Source organism: Erythrolamprus reginae, chromosome 7, assembly GCF_031021105.1.
Source record: "Erythrolamprus reginae isolate rEryReg1 chromosome 7, rEryReg1.hap1, whole genome shotgun sequence".
Classification (NCBI taxonomy): domain Eukaryota; kingdom Metazoa; phylum Chordata; class Lepidosauria; order Squamata; family Dipsadidae; genus Erythrolamprus; species Erythrolamprus reginae.
In genome coordinates this window covers 68,676,690-68,702,851 of record NC_091956.1, presented here as the reverse complement: position 1 = coordinate 68,702,851, position 26,162 = coordinate 68,676,690, and the positions used below count along the sequence as shown (strand labels likewise).

The window sequence follows — 26,162 nt, the reverse complement described above, 5'->3', positions numbered from 1 at the left end:
AGGCGGGGCATCCCAGTGGCGGCGGCGCGTTTGTAAGGTGAAAATAGTTTGTAAGAAGAGGCAAAAAAATCTTAAAGCCCGGGTTTGTATCTCGAAAAGTTTGTATGACGAGGCGTTTGTAAGATGAGGTATCACTGTATATTAAAGCTTACTTTATTTTAGAATTGAATTAAATATTTTAAAAATCTGATTTGAGAAATGGTTTATGAATATCTACTTCATTTTCTATAATTATAATATAGCAGAATAATATGGTAGAAAACCTGTGAAAGCATTTTGGAAAATAGTATGTCAGGGAGACTGGGACATACATTTTCAATGACTTCAACCTCAGCATTCCAATGGCAATGAAGGGGAGTAAAGTTTACATGGATAGGTTGCAAAAAAATAGAACATGTTTATTATTTATTTATTTTATTTATTTATTTATTGGATTTGTATGCCACTCCTCTCCGGAGACTCGGGGCGGCTAACAGCAATAATTAGACAGCATATAATAATAATCCAATACTAAAAACAATTAAAAACCCATTATTATAAAAACCAAACATACATACAGACATACCATGCATAAAATTGTAAAGGCCTAGGGGGAAAGAGTATCTCAATTCCCCCATGCCTGGCGGCAGAAGTGGGTTTTAAGCAGCTTATGAAAGCCAAGGAGGGTGGGGGCAATTCTAATCTCTGGGGGGAGTTGGTTCCAGAGGGCTGGGGCCGCCACAGAGAAGGCTCTTCCCCTGGGTTCCGCCAAGCAGCATTGTTTAGTTGACGGGACCCAGAGAAGACCCACTCTGTGGGACCTCTGGTCACTGGGATTCGTGCAGCAGAAGGCGGTCCCTGAGATAATCTGGTCCGGTGCCATGAAGGGCTTTATAGGTCATAACCAACACTTTGAATTGTGACCGGAAACTGATCGGCAACCAATGCAGACTGAGGAGTGTTGGTGTAACATGGGCATATTTGGGGAAGCCCACGATTGCTCTCGCAGCTGCATTCTGCACGATCTGAAGTTTCCGAACACTTTTCAAAGGTAGCCCCATGTAGAGAGCGTTACAGTAGTCGAGCCTCGAGGTGACTGTGAGCAGTGACTCCCGGTCCAAATAGGGCCGCAACTGGTGCACCATATTGCAATACTGCATGTTACTAGGCCATGAAATAATATGTGAAATTATTTTTCTTAGTTTCAAATTCCCAGATGCTCTCAAGTTTGCAATTACTTAGATACCAACTACCGTATTTTTTGCTCCATAAGACGCACCATAAGAGGCACCAAGTTTTAGAGGAGGGAAAACAAGAACAAAAATATCAGGCAGAGCCTGAGAGGACCACAGATAGGTGTCCTCTCATATGCCAGCTCTGTCTATTGATTCCTGTACTGCGGAAAAGAGACAGAAGAGGCAGCTGATGACAAAAACAAAAGAGGCGGGGTTCAGTACTGTAAAAGGACCCCACCACCGCCATCTGTCTGCTATTCACTAAAGGACTGGCACTTTTGGGGGGGGGGAAGGGGAGTGCATCTTATGGAGCAAAAAATACAGTATATTTTGATTGGATTGGATTGGATTGGATTAGTATGCTGGCCCTCTCCGTAGACTCAGGGCGGCTAACAACAATAGTAAAACAGCATATGACAATCCAATATTAAAACAGTTAAAACCAAACATACATACAGACATACCATGCATAAAATTGTAAAGGCCTAGGGGGAAAGAGTATCTCAGTTCCCCCATGCCTGGCGGCAGAGGTGGGTTTTAAGAAGCTTACGAAAGGCAAGGAGGGTGGGAGCAATTCTAATCTCTGGGGGGAGTTGGTTGCAGAGGGCCGGGGCCGCCTCTTGGCTTATCAAGAGTCATGGTTTATAAATGGTTTACTAAGCAGTAAGCTTCAAAATAAATGAATCTTGTATTCACAAAATATAAGGAGAAGAGGGTTGATCATGTGCCCATCTCATGTAGATTCAATTTTTTAAAATTATCATGTTTGCTTTGTTTTAGTAATAATTTCCATCATCCCATTCTACAATTCAAGAGGAAGCATTGTTACCTATATTGTCTCCCTAGATTAATGTGTTTTACTAGAAACTGTGTGCCTTTTTCTGCACAGTATTTGTCTTTTTCCTGATATATTATGGATCAAATATTTCTGCAACAGGGGATCTGTAAAAAGCTTCTTTGTGCAATGTACATCAAAGACAGCGACATGGCAATAGACTTTGTTATGCTCATTCCATTTGCTATGAAAAGTAGCTCTCAGGGCACGGTTGTAGTAGAAAACAGCCTGTAGTTATATGAAGGAGCAATTTTCTACTGCATTTCAATTTGTACTATTACGAAGAAAGACACTTAAACTCAAATGACAAATGTTAATATTTTTCCAATACATTTGTTGCATTCAATTTGGTCAAAAGGTTACTGTGATGATATAAATATATATGTAATGTAAAAGCATGTTTGACATATAAATTGCAGCTGTTGAAAAATTGCTCAGACATTGACAAAGAGAATTACTGGATAGGCTGCGTATATTTTTTGTTGTTATCATCTATTCTTTTTTTAAAAACTACAGTGGTCCCTTGACTTTCACGGGAGATACTTTCCAAAACTGCCCGCAAAAGTCAAATTTCCGCAAAGTGGAGATGCTCCCTCCCTTCCTTCCTTCCTACTCCTCCCTCCTCCATTCTTGGTTTTACTTACCCCCAGAACCCACAGGGATAGCGGGGCGGCAAGCTTGGGGCTTTGCTGCATTTGCTGCTGGTGTGTGCCATGGTGGCGGCGGCAGCACCGGTTCTCAGGGCCAGGGCAGGAGAAAAGGAAGCTGAAGGCAAGAGGGATCCAGGCCAGGACTCGAAACTGGGATTCCAGGCCGATCAACTGGGAGGTCGGACGCTACCACTAAGGGATACGGCTTAGGTGGGTGGGGGAAGAAGAGGGCGGCAGTAAGGCTCAGCAGCGGGCGGCAGTAAGGCTCAGGTTCAAGTGGAGCGTACTAACGCTCTGAGAATTAAAGGGGAGGGATCGGGAGGCTGGGACGGAAGTGGAGCTTTTATTTAAAGAAGCAGGATGACTGGGGTGGGGGAGGAGGAGGAGAGTTAAAACCCACAGTATTGTACATCAGGCAGCCACAGAAAAACTCTTTTTGTTCAAAAAAACCCGTGGAGTATTTTTTTAATAATTTTTTTTTGAAAACCCATGGTATAGCCTTTCCGCGAAAGTTGGACCCACAAAAGTCAAGGGACCACTGTACATCCTTGGTCTGTTCTAGAAGCTGATGCTGAAATAAAATAGGAAAGATTTTTGTGATTTCTGACAGTCTCAAAATGGGTGAGCAGTGTGGTCGGGCGGTAGGAAAAGCAAGTAGGATGCTTGGCTGCATAGCTAGAGGTATAACAAGCAGGAAGAGGGAGATTGTGATCCCGCTATATAGAGCGCTGGTGAGACCACACTTGGAATACTGTGTTCAGTTCTGGAGACCTCACCTACAAAAAGATGTTGACAAAATTGAATGGGTCCAAAGACGGGCTACAAGAATGGTGGAAGGTCTTAAGCGTAAAACGTATCAGGAAAGACTTAATGAACTCAATCTGTATAGTCTGGAGGACAGAAGGAAAAGGGGGGACATGATCGAAACATTTAAATATGTTAAAGGGTTAAATAAGGTTCAGGAGGGAAGTGTTTTTAATAGGAAAGTGAACACAAGAACAAGGGGACACAATCTGAAGTTAGTTGGGGGAAAGATCAAAAGCAACATGAGAAAATATTATTTCACTGAAAGAGTAGTAGATCCTTGGAACAAACATCCAGCAGATGTGGTTGGTAAATCCACAGTAACTGAATTTAAACATGCCTGGGATAAACATAGATCCATTCTAAGATAAAAATACAGGAAATAGTATAAGGGCAGACTAGATGGACCATGAGGTCTTTTTCTGCCGTCAGTCTTCTATGTTTCTATGTTTCTTATTGTCTTCTTGTATCTACTGAACAGCATATACAGGAGAAACTTGAAAAATTAGAATATCGTGCAAATGTTCATTTATTTCAGTAATGTAACTTAAAAGGTGAAACTTAATACACGAGAGATATTCATAACAGGCAAGGCAAGATAGTTCAAGCCATGATTTGTCATAATTGTGATGATTATGGGGTGCAGCTCATGAAAACCCCAGATGACATGGCTCCCCAAATCAAAACACACTGTGGAAACCTTTGCATCTCATTTGGAAACCAAGGACCCAGGGTATGGAGGAAGACTGGAGAGGCACACACTGCAAGATGCTTGAGGTCCAGTGTGAAGTTTCCACAGTCTGTGTTGATTTGGAGAGCCATGTCATCTGCGCTTCATTAAGTCCAGGGTCAATGCAGCCATCTACCGGGAGATTTTGGAGCACTGCGTGCTTCCATCTACATACGAGCTTTATGGGGATGGTGACTTAAATTTTCCAGCAGGACTTGTCACCTGCCCACACTGCCAAAGCAGCAATAATTGCTTCAATGATGGTGAGATTACTGTCCTTGATTGGTCAGCAAACTCGCCTGACCTAAACCCCATAGAAAATCTATGGGGCATTGCCAAGAGAAAGATGAGAGACATGACACGGAGCAATGAAGAAGAGCTGAAGGCTGCTATTGAAGCATCCTGGTCTTCCATAGCACCTCAACAGTGCCACAGGCTAATAGTGTCCATGCCATGCTGCATTGAGACAGTAATTGCTGCAAAAGAGGCTCAGTCTTAGACAACATGCAACAGAGAAAAGCAGGGAAAACACAAGAAAGGAATAATTATTAATATTAAAGTGATTGTCATATCCACTTAGAGGAATTTCTGGTCCTGAAAGAAGAAAATGTGTCCCAATTCTTTAACCATTGACTCCATGAACCCAACATTAAATGAGTTTTATATAGCATTTTAACTATAGCTATACTATTATAGGTGGTTCAATGTGTAGTCTGATTCCCTGCCAAGATTAACAGAAGTAGAAAACCGAAGTTTTTCAAATCCGAATGGATCTACACTTGAAATGCTTCTTTGTGAATAAATTCCAAAAGAGGGTTTAAAATATGCTTCTGTCACTGAAAAAAATGTGAAGTGATTAAAAATATTTAGGAATTTAGAGCTGGTTTCAGTAGCAAACACAAGGAGTCAGTGATTATAGTGAGCTAGCTCATATGCAGCTCTCAAGATCCTGTAAGAGAGTCTCAGAGCAGAAATGTGGAGATTATACTGTAAATATGCAAGAGCCAGTAAGGCTCATACAAGAAATGGAAGGCATGAATTCTGTTGTAATGCAGGAAAAGATTGCTGGGTGTGAATATAGAGGAAATACAAGTTATGCATTGCATTGCTTGTCTTGTTGCTCTATAACTATCAACTGTTTGTTATGACTGCTGTTCCTGGGTTACAGTAAAGATTTGGTTTATAACCACATTATTGAAATATCTGGGAAGGTTGTGCTAAATTTAAGATGCTTTGGTGAAGTTGACAAGAGGTCAGATAGAAATTAGTTAGTTAGTTAGTTAGTTAGTTAGTTAGTTAGTTAGTTAGTTAGTTAGTCCAATACACAATGAGGGTTTTAGTGGGTATACATCTATATACACATAGTAAAACACATGATGAAGGTTATAGAGGAGATACTCATAGTAAAATATATCCTAAGAAATAATAGAAAAGAAGGTATAGTAATAGAACATATCAATGAAAGAATAGAAGAAGAGATATAGGAATAGAAGAAAGGTATAGGAGATATTGGAGAGCAATAGGACAGGGGACGGAAGGCACTCTAGTGCACTTGTACTCGCCCCTTACTGACCTCTTAGGAATCTGGATAGGCCAACCGTAGATAATCTAAGGGTAAAGTGTTGGGGGTTTGGGGATGAGTTCCACGCTTCGACAACTCGGTTACTGAAGTTATATTTTTTACAGTCAAGTTTGGAGCGGTTAATATTAAGTTTAAATCTGTTGTGTGCTCTTGTGTTGCTGTGGTTGAAGCTGAAGTAGTCGCCGACAGGCAGGACGTTGCAGCATATGATCTTGTGGGCAATACTTAGATCTTGTTTAAGGCATCTTAGTTCTAAACTTACTAGGCCCAGGATTGAAAGTCTAGTCTCGTAGGGTATTCTATTTCGAGTGGAGGAGTGAAGGGCTCTTCTGGTGAAGTATCTTTGGACATTTTCAAGGGTGTTAATGTCTGAGATGCGATATGGGTTCCAAACAGATGAGCTGTATTCGAGGATGGGTCTGGCAAAAGTTTTGTAAGTAGTGTGAGATTGCCAGAGCAGAAGCTACGTAGGATTAGGTTTACAACTCTTGAAGCCTTCTTGGCTATATTGTTGCAGTGGGCTTTGGCACTTAAATCTTTTGTTATTAGTATACCAAGGTCTTTAACCGAGTGGGGATTATCTGTGATAATTTGATTATTCAGTTCGTATTTGGAGTTCAGATTCTTCTTCCCAATGTGTAGGACAGAGCGTTTGCTAGTTGAGATTTGGAGTTGCCATGTGTTCTAATTTAATTTTTCAAATTATTCTACAGTATTCAGCTTTTCCTTTTTATTAGTGTATCTTTTTTTTGTTTTTCAGGGAGAAAAAAAATTCTAAGGTTAAATTACTTTCATTAACTAAATTGTCTCTAATTTAGTTTCTCAAATAATAACTTTAAATTAAATTATTTGTTGATTTGTCAATTGATTTGTCTAGGTTCGGAGTAGCATCCTGGCAGAAAACAAAGATCCGAGGACAGACAGTGGGGTAGGTTAATTGTTGGTATATGTCTGTATATTTACATTAAAACAGGTAATGCTAAAATGATGTTAAAGTTGTGGTGATTAGTTATTCGCAAACTTTTGTGCAAAATATTCAAGAATTGAATAAACAACCATAGCACTTTCTAGGTACTTTTGTTTGTATGTTGTTATAGTAGGAAGTAATAGAGACTCTGCAACAGTCCTATCCTTAAAATTGACATTTCCCTTTCTATTCCTTTACTTTCTATCTAGTTCAATCCCAAGTGACATTTTATTTTTCATTGCATTACATTTGTTAATCACGCTTGTCAAAATTGTCTATATTGAATACCATATCGAAGATCGTTCTATGAACGGTCATATTAATTTGATAATTATCAGCATCTGTACTTTCTGTACTTTATAATTGTGTTGGATTATTTTTTGCAATCCTCTTTACAATGTCATGAGTATATACCTAAGCCTCATTCATTCAGATAACCAATAACCATCCACTTAATATTTTTTTCAATGTAATAGTTTTACCATGTTAAAAAGTCTGTGCATCTATTGTTTATAATTTTCAGCTTAATTATGTTAGAATTAGCTACCGTAAGTTGTTTCAAACCCTGTTTGTCTGATAATTCATCACCAATTGTGATATATTATTTTGACTGTTTTATTTGTTATTGCTTTTATTTGTAATCCTGATCTGTGGCAATAATAACATTGATCAATATTATCAACTTTTTGCTCAGTTATTACTATTTTTAGCAACTTTTAAAGGACCTATACAGTGTTCCCTCGATTTTCGCGGGTTCGAACTTCGCAAAACGTCTATACCACAGTTTTTCAAAAATATTAATTAAAAAATACTTCGCGGTTTTTTGCCCTATACCACGGTTTTTCCCGCCCGATGACGTCATATGTCATTGCCAAACTTTTGTCTGCCTTTAAAAAACATTTTTTAAAATAAACTTTAGTAAATAAACATGGTGAGTAATAATCTAAATGGCTGCTAAGGGAATGGGAATTTGTAATTTAGGGGTTTAAAGTGTTAAGGGAAGGCTTGGGATACTGTTCGTAGCCAAAAATAGTGTATTTACTTCCGCATCTCTACTTCGCAGAAATTTGACTTTCGCGGGTGGTCTCGGAACATATTCCCCGCGAAAATTGAGGGAACACTGTATTTTAATTTGTAACGTTTTATTTACTAACCCAGCCATGCATTGCTCTGGCTCAACCTTGGAGGTCTCAAAGTGCAATCTTCTGATCAATTTTTATTAAGAATAACAGAATTGGAAGGAACCTTGGAGGTCTTCTAGTCAAACCCCCTGCTCAGTTTTTATTCAGAATAAGAACTGGAAGGGATCTTGGAGGTATTCTAGTCCAACAGCCTGCTCAATTTATTCAGAAGAACAGAGTTGGAAGGGATTAACATTAGAGAGCAGGGTGACATTTGGCCATCTCTCTCTCTCTCTCTCTCCCTCCCTGTCCCCCGCTGCTTTAAGAGACTGGCCCAACCCATCTGCAAAAAAAGATAAGAGTGGCCTACCTCACAGGGTTGTTGGTTCCCAGCCACCTGCTTGCTGCATGAGAGGTGCGTGGTTGAACTAAGTATTCGATTAGACAAACCGTTTAACCGTCACTTTCAATGTGCACCAATTGGCATGCGTTAAATGGATCAGTTGTTGCGAGCGTAAATGGGGTCTCCCTCCTTTTTAGATCTCACTCCTTTGTAAGGCCATGGCCATCGTCCCCTAAACGGACCATTCTCATTGGCTGTAATTATCACCAGACAATAAAAAAACGGTTCCTATCCTTTTTTCAGCAGCCAATCAAAATGTGTCTCCTATGTTTGTCACCAGTCTCCATGCTAGGCAACTCCCTGTTTCTCCATATAAACGGAGCATTCTCATTGGTTGAGATTATCACCAGTGTCTCCTATGTTTTTTTACCAGCCAATGAAAACGGAGCTTCTATGTTTTTTGCACCAGCCAATCAAAACATGGCTCCTATGTTTTTCACCAGTTTTTACCTGTGTCAGGTGTGACATCCATATAATTTTGGTATATAATAATGCATGTAATTGAATACAAAGCTGTGTCAACATTTCAAAGCAATTGGTAAGAGGTTTCAGAGATTTGAGGTCATGAACAAATGGATACTTATATTTTTGTTTATATAGATTAGTAAATTAATAAAGTTTTATTTACTGAAACTTCATATTATATTCGATTTATTAGTGCTAGGTAAATAAATACATTATAATTGTATTAGAGTTATGCAGGGTATACCATATTTGATTTATTTTGTAGTTGCCAATATATAATTGCACCCAATTCTCCCTGTCTATCCAGATTGTTGTCTTTTATTTTTTTATTTTTTCATGCTGATTGTAATTGACCGAAGAAATAAAGCAAACTGCACAACAAAATAAGTGTGATCAATAAAGTTGGATAAATACATTTGCTTGCATCTACAATAAAAAGAGAGAGGAAACAAATGATCCATATAGTGTGTTGAATTAATAAATGTAGCATTCATTCCCTTAATACCACATTCTATTTTCTATATATTTATATTCTGTTCTATATACCATATTCTATATACAAGACACAGGGTGATGTAGTGGTTAAGGCACCAGGCCAGAAACAAGAGAGACCAGATGTTCTAGTCCCGCCTTAGGTGCAGTAAGCTGGATGACCTTGGTTCAGTCACCATCTCTCAGGCCCAGGAAACGGCAAGGGCAAATTACTTCTGAAAAATCTTGCCAAGAAAATTGGAAGGACTAGTCCAGGTAGCCACAGGGAGTCAACACTGACTCTTAAAAATAAATAAATATGCAGAAATACCTCTGGAAAATAAATATGTCCATACTTGGCAAATAACCTATACTGCCAGCAAGCCTGACTAATGAATGACAGCAGCAGACATCTTCACGGTTAACCTCAAATGTGATATCAAAATAAGTACAGTGTTCCCTCGATTTTCGCGGGTTCGAACTTCGCGGAAAGTCTATACCACGATTTTTCAAAAATATTAATTAAAAAATACTTTGCGGGTTTTTTCCCTATACCACGGTTTTTCCCACCCGATGACATCATGTCATCGCCAAACTTTCGTCTGCCTTTAATAAATATTTTTTTTAATAAACTTTAATTAATAAACATGGTGAGTAATAATCTGAATGGTTGCTAAGGGAATGGAAAATTGCAATTTAGGGGTTTAAAGTGTTAAGGGAAGGCTTGTGATACTGTTCATAGCCCAAAATAGTGTATTTACTTCCGTATCTCTACTTTGCGGAAATTCAACTTTCGCGATCGGTCTCAGAACGCATCCCCCGTGAAAATCGAGGGAACACTGTAGACCTAAAAAGATATCTTCTCTTATAGCTTTATAGTTTCAGCATGCAATTTTTCAAGTTGTCAATTGCTTTTGTTTTTAGTGAAAAAGAAATTCCTGTTCCAGTTTAACTAATTATCAAGAATAGCATCATTGCTCTGTGAAAACATTCATTGGTGAAAAAATGCTCCGTTTGCTACTTAATATTTATCTTTTGCCATCAAGGTTATCAAGTATTTGTTTCTGGCTGAAGGAGAAGCCATTACAATTTGAGAAACTCTGTGTTTTGTACATCTCATACAATCCTGGTGTTTTGTGAATCTTTCTTTATCTAATATTTTCTTTGGTTTTAGCGAAGTTTCCTGGGTTGTTCTACTTTTCAAGTAGGCGAGTTGGTAAAGTCAGCAGAGCAGCAGTTGACTCTTAGCCTCAGGTAGGTCATCCTGTTAATTACATATCTTGACAAATTAAGAAAAGCATCATCAGATGACTGGTGCTTTTCTATCTTTTATTTAAAATTAATGCAAATTTTACGTGATATGCTGGAGGATTTTGTTCAGTCCCATAGGGAGATTGCTTGTTCTATTTCTCTTTGCTGTATACTTGAATTATCCTTTTATCTTTTTAGGTAAACAAATCATGTGCAATAATACTATCTGGTTTTGTTTTGTTTTTGAAATGTGATTGATTTAAATAAATAGTATGTGCAAACTTCAACTGGAAACATAAATAAATGCTCACGCACACAACGCTACAATCCTGTAGCAAGCAATGAGAAATGAATATATTGAGCAAACTTTACTTTGAACCTTTTTGAAACAAAATTATTTTGTTTTGAAACTTTTTGAAACATAGTGGTAAAAGCTTCAAACTCCTGTGTGCAAAGTTATAACTGATCTGCTACTGAGCCTATTGCCCTCCCAGTGACAGTAAATGTACAGAAAGCATGACTGCAAGGAAATTAAGGTATATTTCTCCTACCTGTATACTTCAAATCATTCCTCCTGTCATGGACAAATCAAATTTTGGAAGAAGAGGTTTGTTATTTATTTGTGTGTGCATATAATAAATTATTACATAAATAAGTGTTAAGAAAGGGTACATCGTTAAGTGTTAAGAAAGGGATACTCAAAAGAAGTGACATTTGACTTTGAAATACTGATCTATAGTTTAAATATGAAGATCTTGAATACTGTTTCTCAAAGAAATTTAAAATTGGAAATACAGGCTCTGTGTCAGATCAAGCGTATGCACATACGGAGGCATAATGGGCAAATATTTTACTAGGAATAGCAAATGCAAATAAGGGCACGCATGTCCCAAAAGTATTTACACGCACATCTCAAACAGTTCCCAAGTCCTTAAGAGCTATTGCTGGTAGTCAGAATCTGAAGGAATACAGACAGAGTAGTTATAGACATAATTCAAATCCTTGTCCCAAGGACAAGAACAAGCAAGACCATCAACTAAAGCATGTGAAAAAGAAACAAAGTTTTCAGGAAGTAAATGAACAGAGTATTGGCTAAATGGAGCAGTTGCTCAGAACAAACAACTGCTGGGCAGTAATGGTTCTTAAACAGAGCTTGATATCACCACAGGCAATCAAGTTCAGAAACATAACATAACAAAAGGCAAGAAGTTACACAGGATGCCTTTGTTTCTGCTTGGTGTTTTGAGTTCTTGAACTAGAGGGAAAGTCATGTATTCCATCTCTTATCCCCTGATGCTGCCAGATGTTATGCATGTTGCTTATCTCCCTCAGATTTAGGTGGCCCGTTGCTAGGTTCTCCTTGAGGGTGGCATTCACCTGGGGACTCTGGAGTAGCACTTTATTTATTTATTTTATTTATTTATTCATTTGTCCAATACACAATACATATGGAAGAGAATAGACATGAAGTAATATATATAAAGATAATATGTAAAAACAGAGGAGAAGATATATGAAAGGAAGACGATATATATGATATATGAGATAAAGGAAAGACAATTGGACAGGGGACGAAAGGCACACTGATCTCTTAGGAATCTGGAGAGGTCAATCATGGATAGTCTAAGGGAGAAATGTTGGGGGTTAGGGGTTGACACTATTGAGTCCGGTAATGAGTTCCACTCTTTGACAACTCGATTGTTAAAGTCATATTTTTTACAGTCAAGTTTGGAGCAGTTAATATTAAGTTTGAATCTGTTGTGTTGTTGCAGTTGAAGCTGAAGTAGTCATTGACCAGTAGGACATTGCAGCATATGATTTTGTGGGCAATACTTAAATCGTGTTTTAGGCGACATAGTTCTAAGCTTTCTAGACCCAGGATTGTTAGTCTATTTTCGTAGGGTATTCTGTTTCGAGTGGAGGAGTGAAGGGCTCTTCTGGTGAAATATCTTTGGACGTTTTCAAGGGTGTTGATGTCCAGCTTTTTTCTACCATTCATCTGGGCCACCGGGAGCAGCATCTTCTCAGACTTTTTTCCCCAACAATACCATCCGTTACCTGAAACATTCCAGGTTTCATGGTTGCTCAGGTTCAGAATGCCATGAAAGAATTACCACCGCTGACAAATTGCAATAAAATACATTGGAATTTCGATTAAGAATGTGGAGGCAATATTATATATCAGCATAGTGCCTGTAAAATGGTGAACGGCTGCCATTTAGACTCTCTCAGAGGATCCTAATGGGTAAATAATTGTTTTATTTCCTGCTACATAAATGCCAGTGGCTGGATGTCACCCTATATTTGATTTATATTTTGAAGCTCATGCCTGTGTGTTTTTTCTATAACTCAGGCTAAGTCTATGATAGAAATAGAATCTAAAAATGAACTTTAAAGAGTAATATTAAAAATGACCCAAAATTGTAAAGCATTTATACAATTTCTAAAGGTGCCACAAGTACCTCGGGCATATAAGCAATAATGATACAATTGCTAAGTTCTTTTTAAATGTGTCACAGAATAACTTTGGGCACACATTACCACGTAACCACATCTGAACTCAAAGGAGTTGTCCATATTTCTTTTTATACCCTACTGTGAAATTTCTGCATATAGGTTATATTGAAACAAAGCATCTCAACCAATCTATATATATTCATTATCAGTTTTACCACAGTTTATACATAGTTAGAATTGTGCAGGTTTCTAGAAGGTGAATAATGTCATGACTTTTCATGTATCAACTGTCTTACATATCCATTATACTCATTGGAATTATGAAAGATGAAACTACAGCCTGGCAATTCTGGTTTTATTTTTAAAAAGTCACAAACCTAGTCTGGTAAACAACACCATAATATTCCCATTTCATCACATTGTAGTTATCCTCATAATGAATGGCTCAGATATAATTCCTGTTCCATGACTACATTCAAAATGTAAACTATATACTTCGGACCTGTTTCTGGTAGGGACAATATATTCACATAACATAAATTCCTTCCACATGTTTAATATTACTGCCCTTTTTATTGTTTCTGTGGGGAGTTAAGACACAGACTCCACCTACATTAGTGGCCAAAATTGTGGAAACCTTTTGGGAAAAGTACAGTATTTTTGAGGTTTGGTGGCTAACAATATCACTTTTTTTTAGTTAGTATCGTAAAATTATGTATCAATGGAAAGATCATTTAATCAGGAATGTAATACAATAGCTTTTATGAAGGAGTTGCTATTAGAATAGCAGCTTTTTCGTGGAAATCTAGATTTTAGGTTAAATTTCTGCAGTCAGGCACCAAACAGTTCTTGCACTCAACTTCACATTTCATTTCATCTTGTATAAACCCAGATCAGTGGTGGGTTGGCCCTGGGTTTGGACATGTTCTTAGAATGGTAGTGGCAACAGTGCACATGAACCAGTGCCAAACTAATTTAGAACTCACCAGTGACCCAGCTGATTTTTTTCTGTCACATAGGCACAGTCTCTTAATTCTTCTATCATCATTTGCTGATGTGCACTTTTCCCTGCCTTTACTAGTGTGGTTTTGTAGTGACTGAGTCTCCTTAAAGCTCTTCAGAATCTTAGAAATGCAAATGGTGGTTAATTTTCCACCAATTTTCCTTCTAATTTCTTTATAACTGTGGCCTTTTTCACTTATTATACATTACTTTCTGGGCAATCAGTCAACTCTTTGCACCATTAATTTAATTTATTATGTTTTACAAGCTCAATAAATGAAAGAACACACAGAAAAACAACAACCAAATTGATAGCTATCATATAACACACTGACAAATGTCCTCCTCTCGGCTTCAATACATTACATCAATAACTAACTCTACTGTGTTCTGATTGGCTCATTAGCAAAACAAGATGACACTTGATTGGCTCTCTAAACACTCTTGTTCATTGGCTATAATCAGATGAAGGAAAGCTATCTAATATCAACCTTAACAAGGTGTGCTTCCTTTTTCTAGTTATTTGACTATAACTTTTCATAGAATACAGATAACTGAACAAATTTGTCACATTACATTCTTGATTAAATTATCATAATTCTATGGTACTGCTACTATTAGCCATCAAACTTTTCTACAATTTAGCCATTACACTTTTCTACAATTTAGCCATTACTGTACGTCACAGCATACAGAACTGTAATTTCTTTTCCTTGAATGTAATATCCTGTGAAAACAGGGAAACAGTCTTGCCAATGCAGATTGGGAACAACACATCATAAGCTAACAAAAGAGATTTCATACTTGTTGCATTGGCCATGGTAGTCAATATTTGAGGACAGTATGTGTTTTAACTCTCTGTGTATATTTTGCATATAGGTTTATTGTTCTGGAAAACAAATAATAAATATATGTTCCAGCATTTCAGATTGTAAACGTGATGATTGATGTACTGTTTGCTTAAATGTCAGGATCCACTAGAAATAAAGAACAATCCCACCATATGTGACGATGGCTACAAGACGGCATGTTGTACTTAATAGCTTTTAATGAAAATCATTGAGTTACTAAAACGGCTGTGAGGGAGGTAAATAAAGTTCCCTTGTATTTTCCATATCATTATTCAGGAGTTTAGATGGTGGGAAGACATTCGGCACAATAGATGTCAGATTTATAAACATGGGGAAAACTGAAGATGGGGAATCGAATCAGATCATAACTGATGGAAAAGAGCAAAAGGTAAAAATCCTGGTCTGTTCATAAATTAAATTAGAATTATCAGTTATTTCAGAAACCTATATGAAAAACGTGTATCCAAAGCTGTTGTCTGGTATAGAATTTTAACATACACTGTATTATTAAAAGAAAACAACTTTAAAACAAATGAAATGTAATTAGGTTAATATAAATTGGGCTCTTATCCTATTTCTCCTTACTTCTATTTAACATAGAAATGGAGCAGATCATTTTAAAGATTTGTTTTTGTTCTTGTTGTTAATAAAAAGGCATGTTATTGATGAATGTATGGTAACCTCTTTTTTTCTTCTGCTGTCATTTTGGCTCATCCTAACCTCACATATTTTGAAATACTACATCATTTTTCTTATACAAAGAATAGAGCTATGAAAAAAAGGAGGGCATTTTAATCCTCAATCTTAAGAATTAGTATTCTAGCCTTTGCTATTTTAGGAAAGAATTGTTTTAAGGTGCATTACTGTGATTGACAGACATCATGGCAAGTTACAGCTAGTTACTTTTCTCAATCGTTACATTAAAATTCCTGCATTGACACAATAAGTTCTCAATGGGTGCAAATATGTTTCTTTTTGCTACTTTAAGCCAATTTATTTTGAGACAGTTTAATTAGAGAAGTCATCGCTACAAGCCTAACACATTGATCTACTCTAGGCCACATAAATTAGATTATTTATTTAGTCAAGGACTTTCAAAGCAGACTTTCTTTGGGGAACAAACAGCAGGCTGGATATGATAGGTGAGTTTGCCAAAGAGAGGGAAAGGAAAGGAGAGAGAGGGTGTGTGTGTGAATGGAGTCTGGGCAGTATAAACCAAGATGAATATAATATGTTTTTGCCTCCTTCCTGGGATGGGAGAAATTGGTCTTCTCTGGGTGCTGTGCAGCTTCCAGCTATTGCTCAAAAACATAAAAATTGATGGATATTATAGGCCAATGATGACTAAACTTTATAGCACCAAGTGCCGAAAGCGCACATGCGCACACGCATAATGCAATGCGTGTGCAGGGAGCTGCATGCTCCACCCCTGTGCATACATAATCTCCTATATGTGCCCTGCCACCGCACAGGTGCAAGCATCTCCAGAGTCTGCCCTGCCATGGCAGAGACCTGAAAATCAGCTGAGCAGAGCAGAGATGGGCTGCTGCCCTGACGGGGGGAACACAGTGGTGTAGCAAAAATGGAGCTCCACCCCAGAGCATCCAATTTGCATTGGAAGATGTTGAAAGTAAATGCAGAGCATCCTGCACAAGCCACGCCCACAGCGTGGTAGTAAAAATTTTGGTAGCCCTTCACTGAGTGGGAGGTACGCGTGCATGCATGGAACTTCCGGAACCGCCTTCTACTGCACGAATCCCAGTGGCCGATTAGGTCCCACAGAGTTGGCCTTCTCCGGGTCCCGTCGACAAAACAATGTCGTTTGGCAGGACCCAGGGAAAGAGCCTTCTCTGTGGCGGCCCCGGCTCTCTGGAATCAACTCCCCCCGGAGATTAGAACGGCCCCCACCCTCCTTGTCTTTTGCAAATTACTCAAGACCCATCTTTATCGCCAGGCATGGGGGAATTGAGACACCTCCCCCAGGCTTTTATATTTTATGTTTGGTATGCATGTGTTGTGTGGTTTTAATTGTTGGGGTTTTATATATACTTTTTTAAACATTAGATTTGTATTACTATTATATTGTTTTTGTTATTGTGAGCCGCCCCGAGTCTTCGGAGACGGGTGGCATACAAATCTAATAAATTATTATTATTATTATTATTATTATTATTATTATTATTATTATTATAATAACTTAGCTGGGGTGACAGCTTGCGTGCCACAGGGCAGGTCTCTGCATGCCACCTTTGGCACATGTGCCATAGGTTTGCCATCACGGCTATAGGCCAAAGGAATAACAATAATTCTTAAGCATCTCTGTGAATAAATATCATAGTTTTTCTAAAAAGCCTTTAGTTCATGAAGTCCTCACTTTGTAAGAAGTTAAACATTTTTTCCACTCAAACTGGCAAAAGTGTTGACATTTTAAAGATAACGGAGTAGAGAAACAGCATGCACTATAGTATTTAACCAAGGTAGTATATTATCCTGAATATAGTATGATTGCTTTATGACTCTTTTTTAAATCCTGTATTATGAATTCTTGTTTACATTCACTAACTTTATCTTTCAGTGTGGCTTGGTTTATTCCTGTCCGTCTCCAGAAAACACAATTAATAAAGATAATTTACCATTATTAAATGCAGGTATGTACATTTAACTTCTTATGGTGAGATTAATTGAATGTCTAATGCTAATCTTAGTATTGAATTAAAAGAGTGAGCTAGTTTCAGCGTCGTTTGATTTCTGTCAGCTTCTAGTAAGGGTCAAAGTATATATGCAAATGTCTTGCTTACTGTACAATCATCTCTCCACATATATGTGGTTACCCTGGTTTTGATAGCTTCAGTGAATGTTGTCGTCTAGAATTTCTTTTTCAGAAGCACTAGGTCCTATAACAGCAAAGGAAAAATCATTTTAAACTACAGTGATACCTTGTCTTACAAACTTAATTGGTTCCGGGATGAGGTTCTTAAGGTGAAAAGTTTGTAAGACGAAACAATGTTTCCCATAAGAATCAATGGAAAAGCGATTAATGCGTGCAAGCCCAAAATTCACCCCTTTTGCCAGCCGAAGTGCCCGCTTTTGCACTGCTGGGATTCCCATGAGGTTCCCCTCAATAGGAAACCCCACCTCCGGACTTCTGTGTTTTTGCGATGCTGCAGGGGAATCCCAGCATCACAAAAACGAGTGCTTCGCTGGCAACGGAAGTGCAGAGGTGGAGTTTCCCAGTGAAGGGAGCATCAGTGAAATCACAGCATCGCAAAAACACCGAAGTCCTCGAAACCCCACCTCCGGACCTCTGTATTTTTGCAATACTGCGATTTCACTGAGGCTCTTTTCACTGGGAAACCCGACCTCCGGACTTCCGTTGCCAGTGAAGCATCCGTTTTTGTGCTGCTTGGATTCTTCTGCAGCATCACAAAAACACGGAAGTCCAGAGGTGGGGTTTCCCATGGAGGGGAGCCTCAGGGGAATCCCAGCAGTGCAAAAACGGGTGCTTCGCTGGCAATGGAAGTCCTGAGGCGGGGCATCCCAGCGGCGGCAGTGGGTTTGTAAGGTGAAAATAGTTTGTAAGAAGAGGCAAAACAATATTAAACCCCAAGTTTGTATCTCAAAAAGTTTGTATGACGAGGCGTTTGTAAGATGAGGTATCACTGTATTGGAAAATGTGCTCGTCCTCTGCAGAAATCCCATGAAACCATCCACCCATTTTCTCTGTAGGTTTTACATTGAAGGCCAGAATTGTACTTAATGCATATTAGTGTAATCTGGAATATATATAATGGTGGATGAATAGACTAAACTATTAGCGTATAGGCAGAATTGTTAATCAGAGTTCCAATTTAAAGCAGTCAAGCTTTCTGGGTCAAAGCAGAATTTTCAGCAGCAGAGGTAAATCACTGAGAATTTCAAGCTATGAATTTCAAGCAAGCTCTGTCCTTCCAACACTACTCCCTTGGATACTTGAACTTTCCCCCTAAAGTATCTTTGTTGGATTTTGATTCAGTGTATTGTTCCTTATCCAGCCTATTATTGGACATGCCATTAAGAACAACAAAATAGCCTAGATGTGGGATGTCAAGTTCACGGTGTCATGAGTATCAGGACCTTTTCTCCCTTCGCTAAACTGGGCAGAGGTGTGGCCAGCACATGACGCATCCGGTCCATGGGCTGGGAGTTTGACCCTCGCCTAGATCATTTGGACAGTGAATTTAATCAGAGTCATATGATGAATGTCATAAAATGTGATGTCAACAGACATTAAAATGACTTGTGGATTACATGTGCGGGCACATACAGTCAGTACATCTGCTTAACTTCTTAGCTTATCAACATGTCTTTTATTTTATTATTTTTAAAAAAATCAAAGTCAAACAGAGAAGGTTCCATAAGAATAATGACCCAATAAAGGAAATAAGGGACTTTTCTTAATATTTTGACCTTCCAAAAATTAGGTTTCTTTTCTCTTCTTTACTAGCAAGTTCTTTTTATGAGATAAATTATTAGAGCCACTAATGCAAAGGAAATTTTAATTATCTCTGTTCAGAGGTTTTCTCTGAAGCATAGAGTAACTTCATATTTAATTTTGGATTGTATCTTCCATAATCTCCCAGACAACATAATAACAAAACACATCTGAATGGCACAGATTGGGGAAAGGCAAGTTCATAGAAATCATAAATCTTTTGTTGCAAAAGTTTTCATGGATTTATGAACAAATATAAATATAAAATGAATTCTTTCAATAGTTGGTAATAAAAATAAATATAAAACTGAGATATTAAAAACAATTAAAATAGCAATTAAATGACATTAATTAAAACAGTTAAAAACAGCAATGAAAAAGACAAAGCAATGTATTTTAAAGGCTTTTTAACGGCTATTAAAAATACTAGGTCCCTCAGAATTTCAGGGAGTACTTTTGAAACAGTTGGAAGGACAAGTCATGGCATCTGGAGGCCAATGTCCTGGTAAGAGTTCAGTAAATATGACAGTTCATATAAAAAAGGATATTCTATCAAAATCCTGAAGGATGTTTAGTATAATGACCAGCACATGATATTTTCCTGGAAATGAAGTACTTTTTGTACTTTCATACAAAAATATAAAAATATACAGTGGTACCTCATCTTACGAACGCCTCTTCTAACGAACTTTTCAAGAACTATTTTCACCTTACGAACCCAAGCCGCTGCTGCTGGGATGAAGGGGTTTCTTTCCCCCCCCCTTTTTGAAGAAAGAAAAGGGAGGGGCGGCTTGGAGGGGGAAAAGACTCCATTTAAATAATTAGGAGAACAGCGTGTTTGCAAGCACTGAAAGGGTGTCTTTTTAAGAAGAAAAGGGAGGGGTGGCTTGGAGGGGAAAAGACTCAATTTAAATAACTAGGAGAACAGCGTGCTTGCAGAGTCACTGAAAGGGTGTCTTTTGAAGAAAGAAAAGGGAGGGGCGGCTTGGAGGGGGAAAGACTTTGCACTAACAAAAGTAGGAGAACAGCGTGCTTGCAGGCACTGAAAGGGTGTCTTTTGAAGAAAGAAAAGGGAGGGGCGGCTTGGAATGGGAAAGGCTTTGCAGAGAACAGCCACAGGCACTGAAACGGTGTCTTTTGAAGAAAGAAAAGGGAAGGGCGCCCCCCTTGCCTTTCTTTCTTCCTTCCCACTCACCCTTTAGCCTAGCCTTGCTTCTTCCACCCGCCCCCTTTAGCTGCTCCTCCGTGCCCTCTGTTCGCCTCCCTTCTAAAGTTTGGGATTTTCCTGAAGGATTTGCACGCATTATTTGCTTTTACATTGATTCCTATGGGAAACATTGTTTCGTCTTACGAACTTTTCACCTTACGAACCTCCTCCTGGAATCAATTAAGTTCGTATCATGAGGTACCACTGTATTTACTTCTTCCAAAATCAACATGGGTGCTAAATGTTGTACCAACTGAAGTTTCTAGATTTAAGTGAAAGCAGCCCCATAAAGAAAACTATACTCTAATGAAAATTACCACTATGCACATTACAATTTTAAGTAATTATATTTCAAAAAGCATATTGTCTGATCAATCATTGACTCTTTAAACAATTTAGAAAAGAGAGACATTTGAATCCAGAAGCTCAGGAGAATGAAATCCAATCTGGAACAGGCAATTTTACCTCCTCTCTGGAGTTATAAAAATTTTCATGATGTATAAATTCAATTTCAGTACCTAATGATGAGCATGCCAAGGAGCTATACCATTTGCTAACATAAAAAATCACAAAGGGATCATTATTGAAGCAGATTGTAAAAATAGTTAGGAACAATTATATCCTGGCAAGTTCCCTATTGCAGATATTAATAATAGAATTGAACCATTAATAGAACTGGCTTCCACCATTGACCCACCATCCCAATATTTGATCGTGGTCATTTATTTCTTGAGTGAGAATTCTATGTTGACTTGTTTGATTCATGCTTTATTTTCTTGGCTGTCCACTATCTACTCAGTTTTCTCCAACGCCAGAATTCAAGTGTCTCTGCTCTTTCTTCTTTTCAAACTACAACTTTCACTTACTTGGGAAACACACACTGCAGTATTTTTGGGGGGAAATGTAAGCTGCAGTTAATCTTTGTCTTTTACAGTGTTACAAAACCCAATCTGTAAATTATATACGTTCCCCACTTCTGACAACAAGTGGATGTATATACGAGAACAGATGTTTGAGAGCAATCTTTCTTTTCATATTCCCAAGGAACTCATCAGCCTACACATAAAGGAAGATCTTAGAAGGTAAGTGAAATGAAAATGTTTAAAAAACATACTGTTAGAATACTTTTTAGAAAACTGCTGGTAGAAATTGACTAAAACATCGATTAGTAATAAACTAAAATGTGAGGAATTCAGAATTCCAGTCTGCTTGCTCCAGTGAAGTTAAACTGGAGATAATGTAAAAGAATCAAACTGTTGCTAGAGGGCTACAACAGGCATTAAAACTGAGGCAAGTTGCAGCTAAAGAGAAAACCTTTTATAGAATTTCCTTTCCACTGGCCTACCTGTAGTAGTTGTGTCCAATCCAGATCTGAAATTGCTTTACAGTTGCTTTACAGTTTTTTTCTGAATTAGTATTCAGTAGTAAAACATAGTAGAAGATTTTTCAAGAAGCTTAATCATGTTATTCTAGCCAGGCAGATTTTATATGTTCATATGTTACAAGTTAAATTTTTGAGTTAACTGGTCTGATAATCAGACCATTAATATTGCCACAGGTGTGTGTGTGTGTGTGTGTAGATAGACAGACAGACAGACAGTGGTTCATCTACCTAAAAATGCTTCTACTTAAGAACTTTTCTAGATAAGAACTGGGTGTTCAAAATATTTTTGCCTCTTTTTAAGAACCATTTTCTACTTAAGAACCCGAGCCTGGAAAAATTTCCCAGGAAATTTGAGAGCAGCACGAATGCCTGGCCAGTTTCCTGCCATTCCGCACGAATCCCAGCGACCAGTTAGGTCCCACAGAGTTGGCCTTCTCCGGGTCCCGTCAACTAAACAATGTCGTTTGGCGGGACCCAGGGGAAGAGCCTTCTCTGTGGCGGCCCCGACTCTTTGGAACCAACTCCCCCCAGATATCAGAGTTTCCCCCACCCTCTTTGCCTTTCGTAAGCTCCTTAAAACCCACCTCTGTCGTCAGGCATGGGGGAATTGAGATTTTCCCTCCCGCTAGGCTTATAAAATTTATGCTAGTATGTATGATTGGTTTCTAAATTGGGTTTTTTAAAATTAACTTAAATATTAGATTTGTTTACATTGTATTATTATTGCTGTTAGCCGCCCTGAGTCTGTGGAGAGGGGCGGCATACAAATCTGATTGATAAGTAAATAAGTAAATAAGTAAATAAGTAAATAAGTAAATAAGTAAATAAGTAAATAAGTAAATAAGTAAATAAGTAAATAAGTAAATAAGTAAATAAGTAAATAAGTAAATAAGTAAATAAGTAAATAAGTAAATAAGTAAATAAGTAAATAAGTAAATAAGTAAATAAATAATCCCCCTTTAATCCGACCATCTTGGGCTTTTCGTGGTTGCTTAAGGAGGCTTTGGCAGTCCAGAGTGAACAAAGCATTTTTCTTTCTCTGGGTGCTTGTAGGGGGAATAAACCACTTCGCTGTGGTGACTCTCTTGCACTGCGTCCCATACACCCAGCGCGAGGTTGCCTCCCAAAGCATCTAATTCCACCTCCTCTTTGAGTTTCATGATTAGATCGATGAACATGATAGACTCTTACTGTGATAATGGAGCCAGGGAGGGATACATTTAGCCATGTTTCATAGATAAATATAATGTCAAATTTAGCAGTTTTTAGTAAGAGGAGGAGTTCGGAATTAATATTTTATGTGTATTATTAATTATGCAAATACCATAACTTGCAACACAACTATATAAAGGTAGAATTTACATCAGTTCACATGTCATCATTTTGATGTAAAATTGATTTGCTTAAGAGTCCCATGCTTAAATAATTCAAGAATGAAAGGACTAAATGATGTTATTTTTCCAACAAGAATCTTAAAATTTCATGTTTTTTTCCATATTTGATACCTGAAGTTATTAACAATCTCAAAATGTATTAGAATTAGCAGTACAATTATATTGTTCTCAGCAAGTTTTCACCAATCATAATATCTAATATCAAAGGAGAAACAGAGGTATGTAGTTTAAAACGTATGTTAAAATCAAATTTCACCCAGCACAATAGAAACTACTAGAGTTTTCCATATTCAGTGGAACCAAGCAGTTGTAGTTCTAGCAATAAAAATTTTCCATATGTTTTCATTTAATACTGATAGGAATTCTGTTTCAATTATGTCAGTCTCCAGAGTTAATAGGAAGCTGGCAATTTGCTAAAGGATGTCCTTTTGTGATTTTGTGCATCTTTTATTAGCCTAACATTTTCACTTAATGGGTGCACTTGCCAAGATAATTAATCCAGACAGATCTATCCTGATAGTACATATTAAAAGTGAAAGTAAGATTTTCTTAAAGTGGTGTGATTAAAAATTGAAAATCTGAATGTGCCGTTCTCATCATCCAAGTCAAACAATTATCATTATTTGTTGAGTTGTGGAGGTCTTGTTTAATGATGCTAGTGAATTTGTTGGTTTAGATTCCATGTTTTTCAGTGTAGCATATTCTTCAGTATTAAAGAATGCTGACCGTTGCAGTAAATGCAGATGGAAACCAGCTTATTTTCATATTAAAGGTGGAGAACAAAATTAGAATTGCAAAAATGGCTAAGATGTAGATTTTAAAAGATGACATCACATCAAATGTTAATGTAAATGGAAGGAGGTAAGACATGGATATTAAGGGATACTGACTTAAGGCTTACTTCCATTTATTTCATCTGTATTATATTGTTGTGGTTGGCTCTGGCCCAGCTCCTGCCCCAAGGAATGTGGAGGTGGATGCAGGGGAAACATCAACATGTCATAGGCCTGTTTTATTGCCGACAGAGTCAGGTAGTGCAGTTTCCTCGGACGAAGAAGAAGGTGGGGGTGACTTGGAAGAGGAGGGCTTGGCACACATCCCAGGAAGCCAATCTCCATTATCTTCGGTTGATTCGGATGAGGAAGTGTTGTATCCACGCATGCGCAGTTATGCATAGAAGAGACCAATTAAAGAAATATTACAGGAGATAAGAGAGGCCACCTGTGTTTGGGTGGGGCTCCAGTAATTAGAGCTGCTCATACAAATAGCAGTGTGCTGGCTTGGCCATTGTGGAAGATTGTCTGATCACAATTCTTCAGGACCGTGCCTTGCTGTTTCCGGACTTTGTTGATTTTTCACGACTTTGAAACCAAAGCAGAGCAAAGTGTGTGTATTTCACTTCGTGGAAGAAGGAAGGCTGCGATGTTTCTTCACAGCTGATAGCTAAGTACTTAACCACTGTTTAAGGGGCTTATACAGCTTACAAGGTTATTTTGGGAAGAGTGCTCTTTGCAATACAAAAAAGGGTGCTTTATTTCTTTTGAATTTTGTGATAAAGAACATTGTTTTTGAACTTTCAAGTGTGTGTGTGTCTGAAATTTGTACCCTTGAATTTTTGGAAGACTCAAATATATTTCTGCAAAACATAGAAATAACAGACCAACATTTGTATGTCTAAGATGGCCTAGCAGCCTTTTAGAATGTAGATACTGTATATGGAGATTTTCATTCTTAGAATTCTTATCCATTCTTGACAAGACATATAACGGGTACCAGGTTAAGAAATCTTTTCTATTCAAATATTCTGTGCATTAACTGAATCCATTTCTTTGCAAAAAAAACCCTACTTTATTTATTAGGCCCAGGATAATATTATATATAAATAATAATGGTAAAACTAGCTTATACTATAGCTGTTTAACTGTTTAATTTGCATTAATATTTTTGTAGCATTGGATTGATAATATAAGTTTTATTGTTATTTTGCTACAGGAATCAGGACCTTAAAGAACTTGGGGAGCTTTCTCCACATTGGGACAATATGCGTAAAAATGTTATTGCACACTGTGATCAAATGTTGATCCTGTACCAAAATATGCTTGCAGAACTTGGAAAATATACAGGTCAGAAAATGTTTAATAATTAAATTTATGAATTTGTGAATTTTTATTTTCTAAACAAGTATAGAGTACAAACCATGAGTATATATATGACCTTTTCCTTTTCTCTCAAATTTATGGGGGATTACAATATTTAATCTGTGATATTACTTGAATGTAAGATTTTTGAAAGTCTAGATTAGGGTTTTTTTCAACCTTGACTATTTTTTTAAGATGAATGGACTTTAACTCCCAGAATTGTAAATTTGTCCTCACATCTTAAAATTACCAAGGTTAAGAAACACTGGCCCAGATAATAGCACGAATCTCCTGTTTCGTTCTCTGGACATCGGGATTGCAGAAATACTGCAGTTCAGGACTATTAGCTAATGATAATGATTTTTTAAATAGATCATCCACAAGATCTTTCCATCTTATCAGTTATTTAATAAACAGCTTTCATAAATGCACCACCGTGGCTTCCATCCCCTGTCTTAATGTTTCTCTTTTACTAGTATCGTGTATATAAACATTGTTATATCTTTGTATACCACCAATATGTATTTGACAAAACAATAACATAAAATAAATAAAGGTAGCAGTAAGTTAGCCTGCAGTACTGCATTCTAACCACTGTGCTGCTATTGCTCCTAAATATTAAGAACTACAGTGGTACCTCGGTACTCAAACGTTTTGGTTCTCGTACATTTCGGATACCGAACAAAATTTTCGGCAAAAATTTGCTTCGGTATCTGAACAAAAATTCGGATACCGAACAGCCACAGAAAATTTTGTTTATTATCT

At 37.6% G+C, this 26,162-nt stretch overlaps 1 protein-coding gene across 5 annotated transcripts in view; it reads left to right on the top strand.

Moving 5' to 3' along the window:
• INPP4B (inositol polyphosphate-4-phosphatase type II B) overlaps positions 1 to 26,162 on the top strand; it is a 270,218-nt gene that overhangs the window by 121,392 nt on the left and 122,664 nt on the right. For all 5 annotated transcript variants that reach the window (XM_070757759.1, XM_070757756.1, XM_070757758.1 and 2 more), the window contains 6 exons: positions 6,693 to 6,743; positions 10,417 to 10,496; positions 15,080 to 15,191; positions 17,379 to 17,451; positions 21,416 to 21,563; positions 25,252 to 25,382. In XM_070757759.1, the coding sequence (XP_070613860.1) occupies positions 6,693 to 6,743; positions 10,417 to 10,496; positions 15,080 to 15,191; positions 17,379 to 17,451; positions 21,416 to 21,563; positions 25,252 to 25,382 (595 nt within the window). The remainder of the gene's footprint in view (positions 1 to 6,692; positions 6,744 to 10,416; positions 10,497 to 15,079; positions 15,192 to 17,378; positions 17,452 to 21,415; positions 21,564 to 25,251; positions 25,383 to 26,162) is intronic.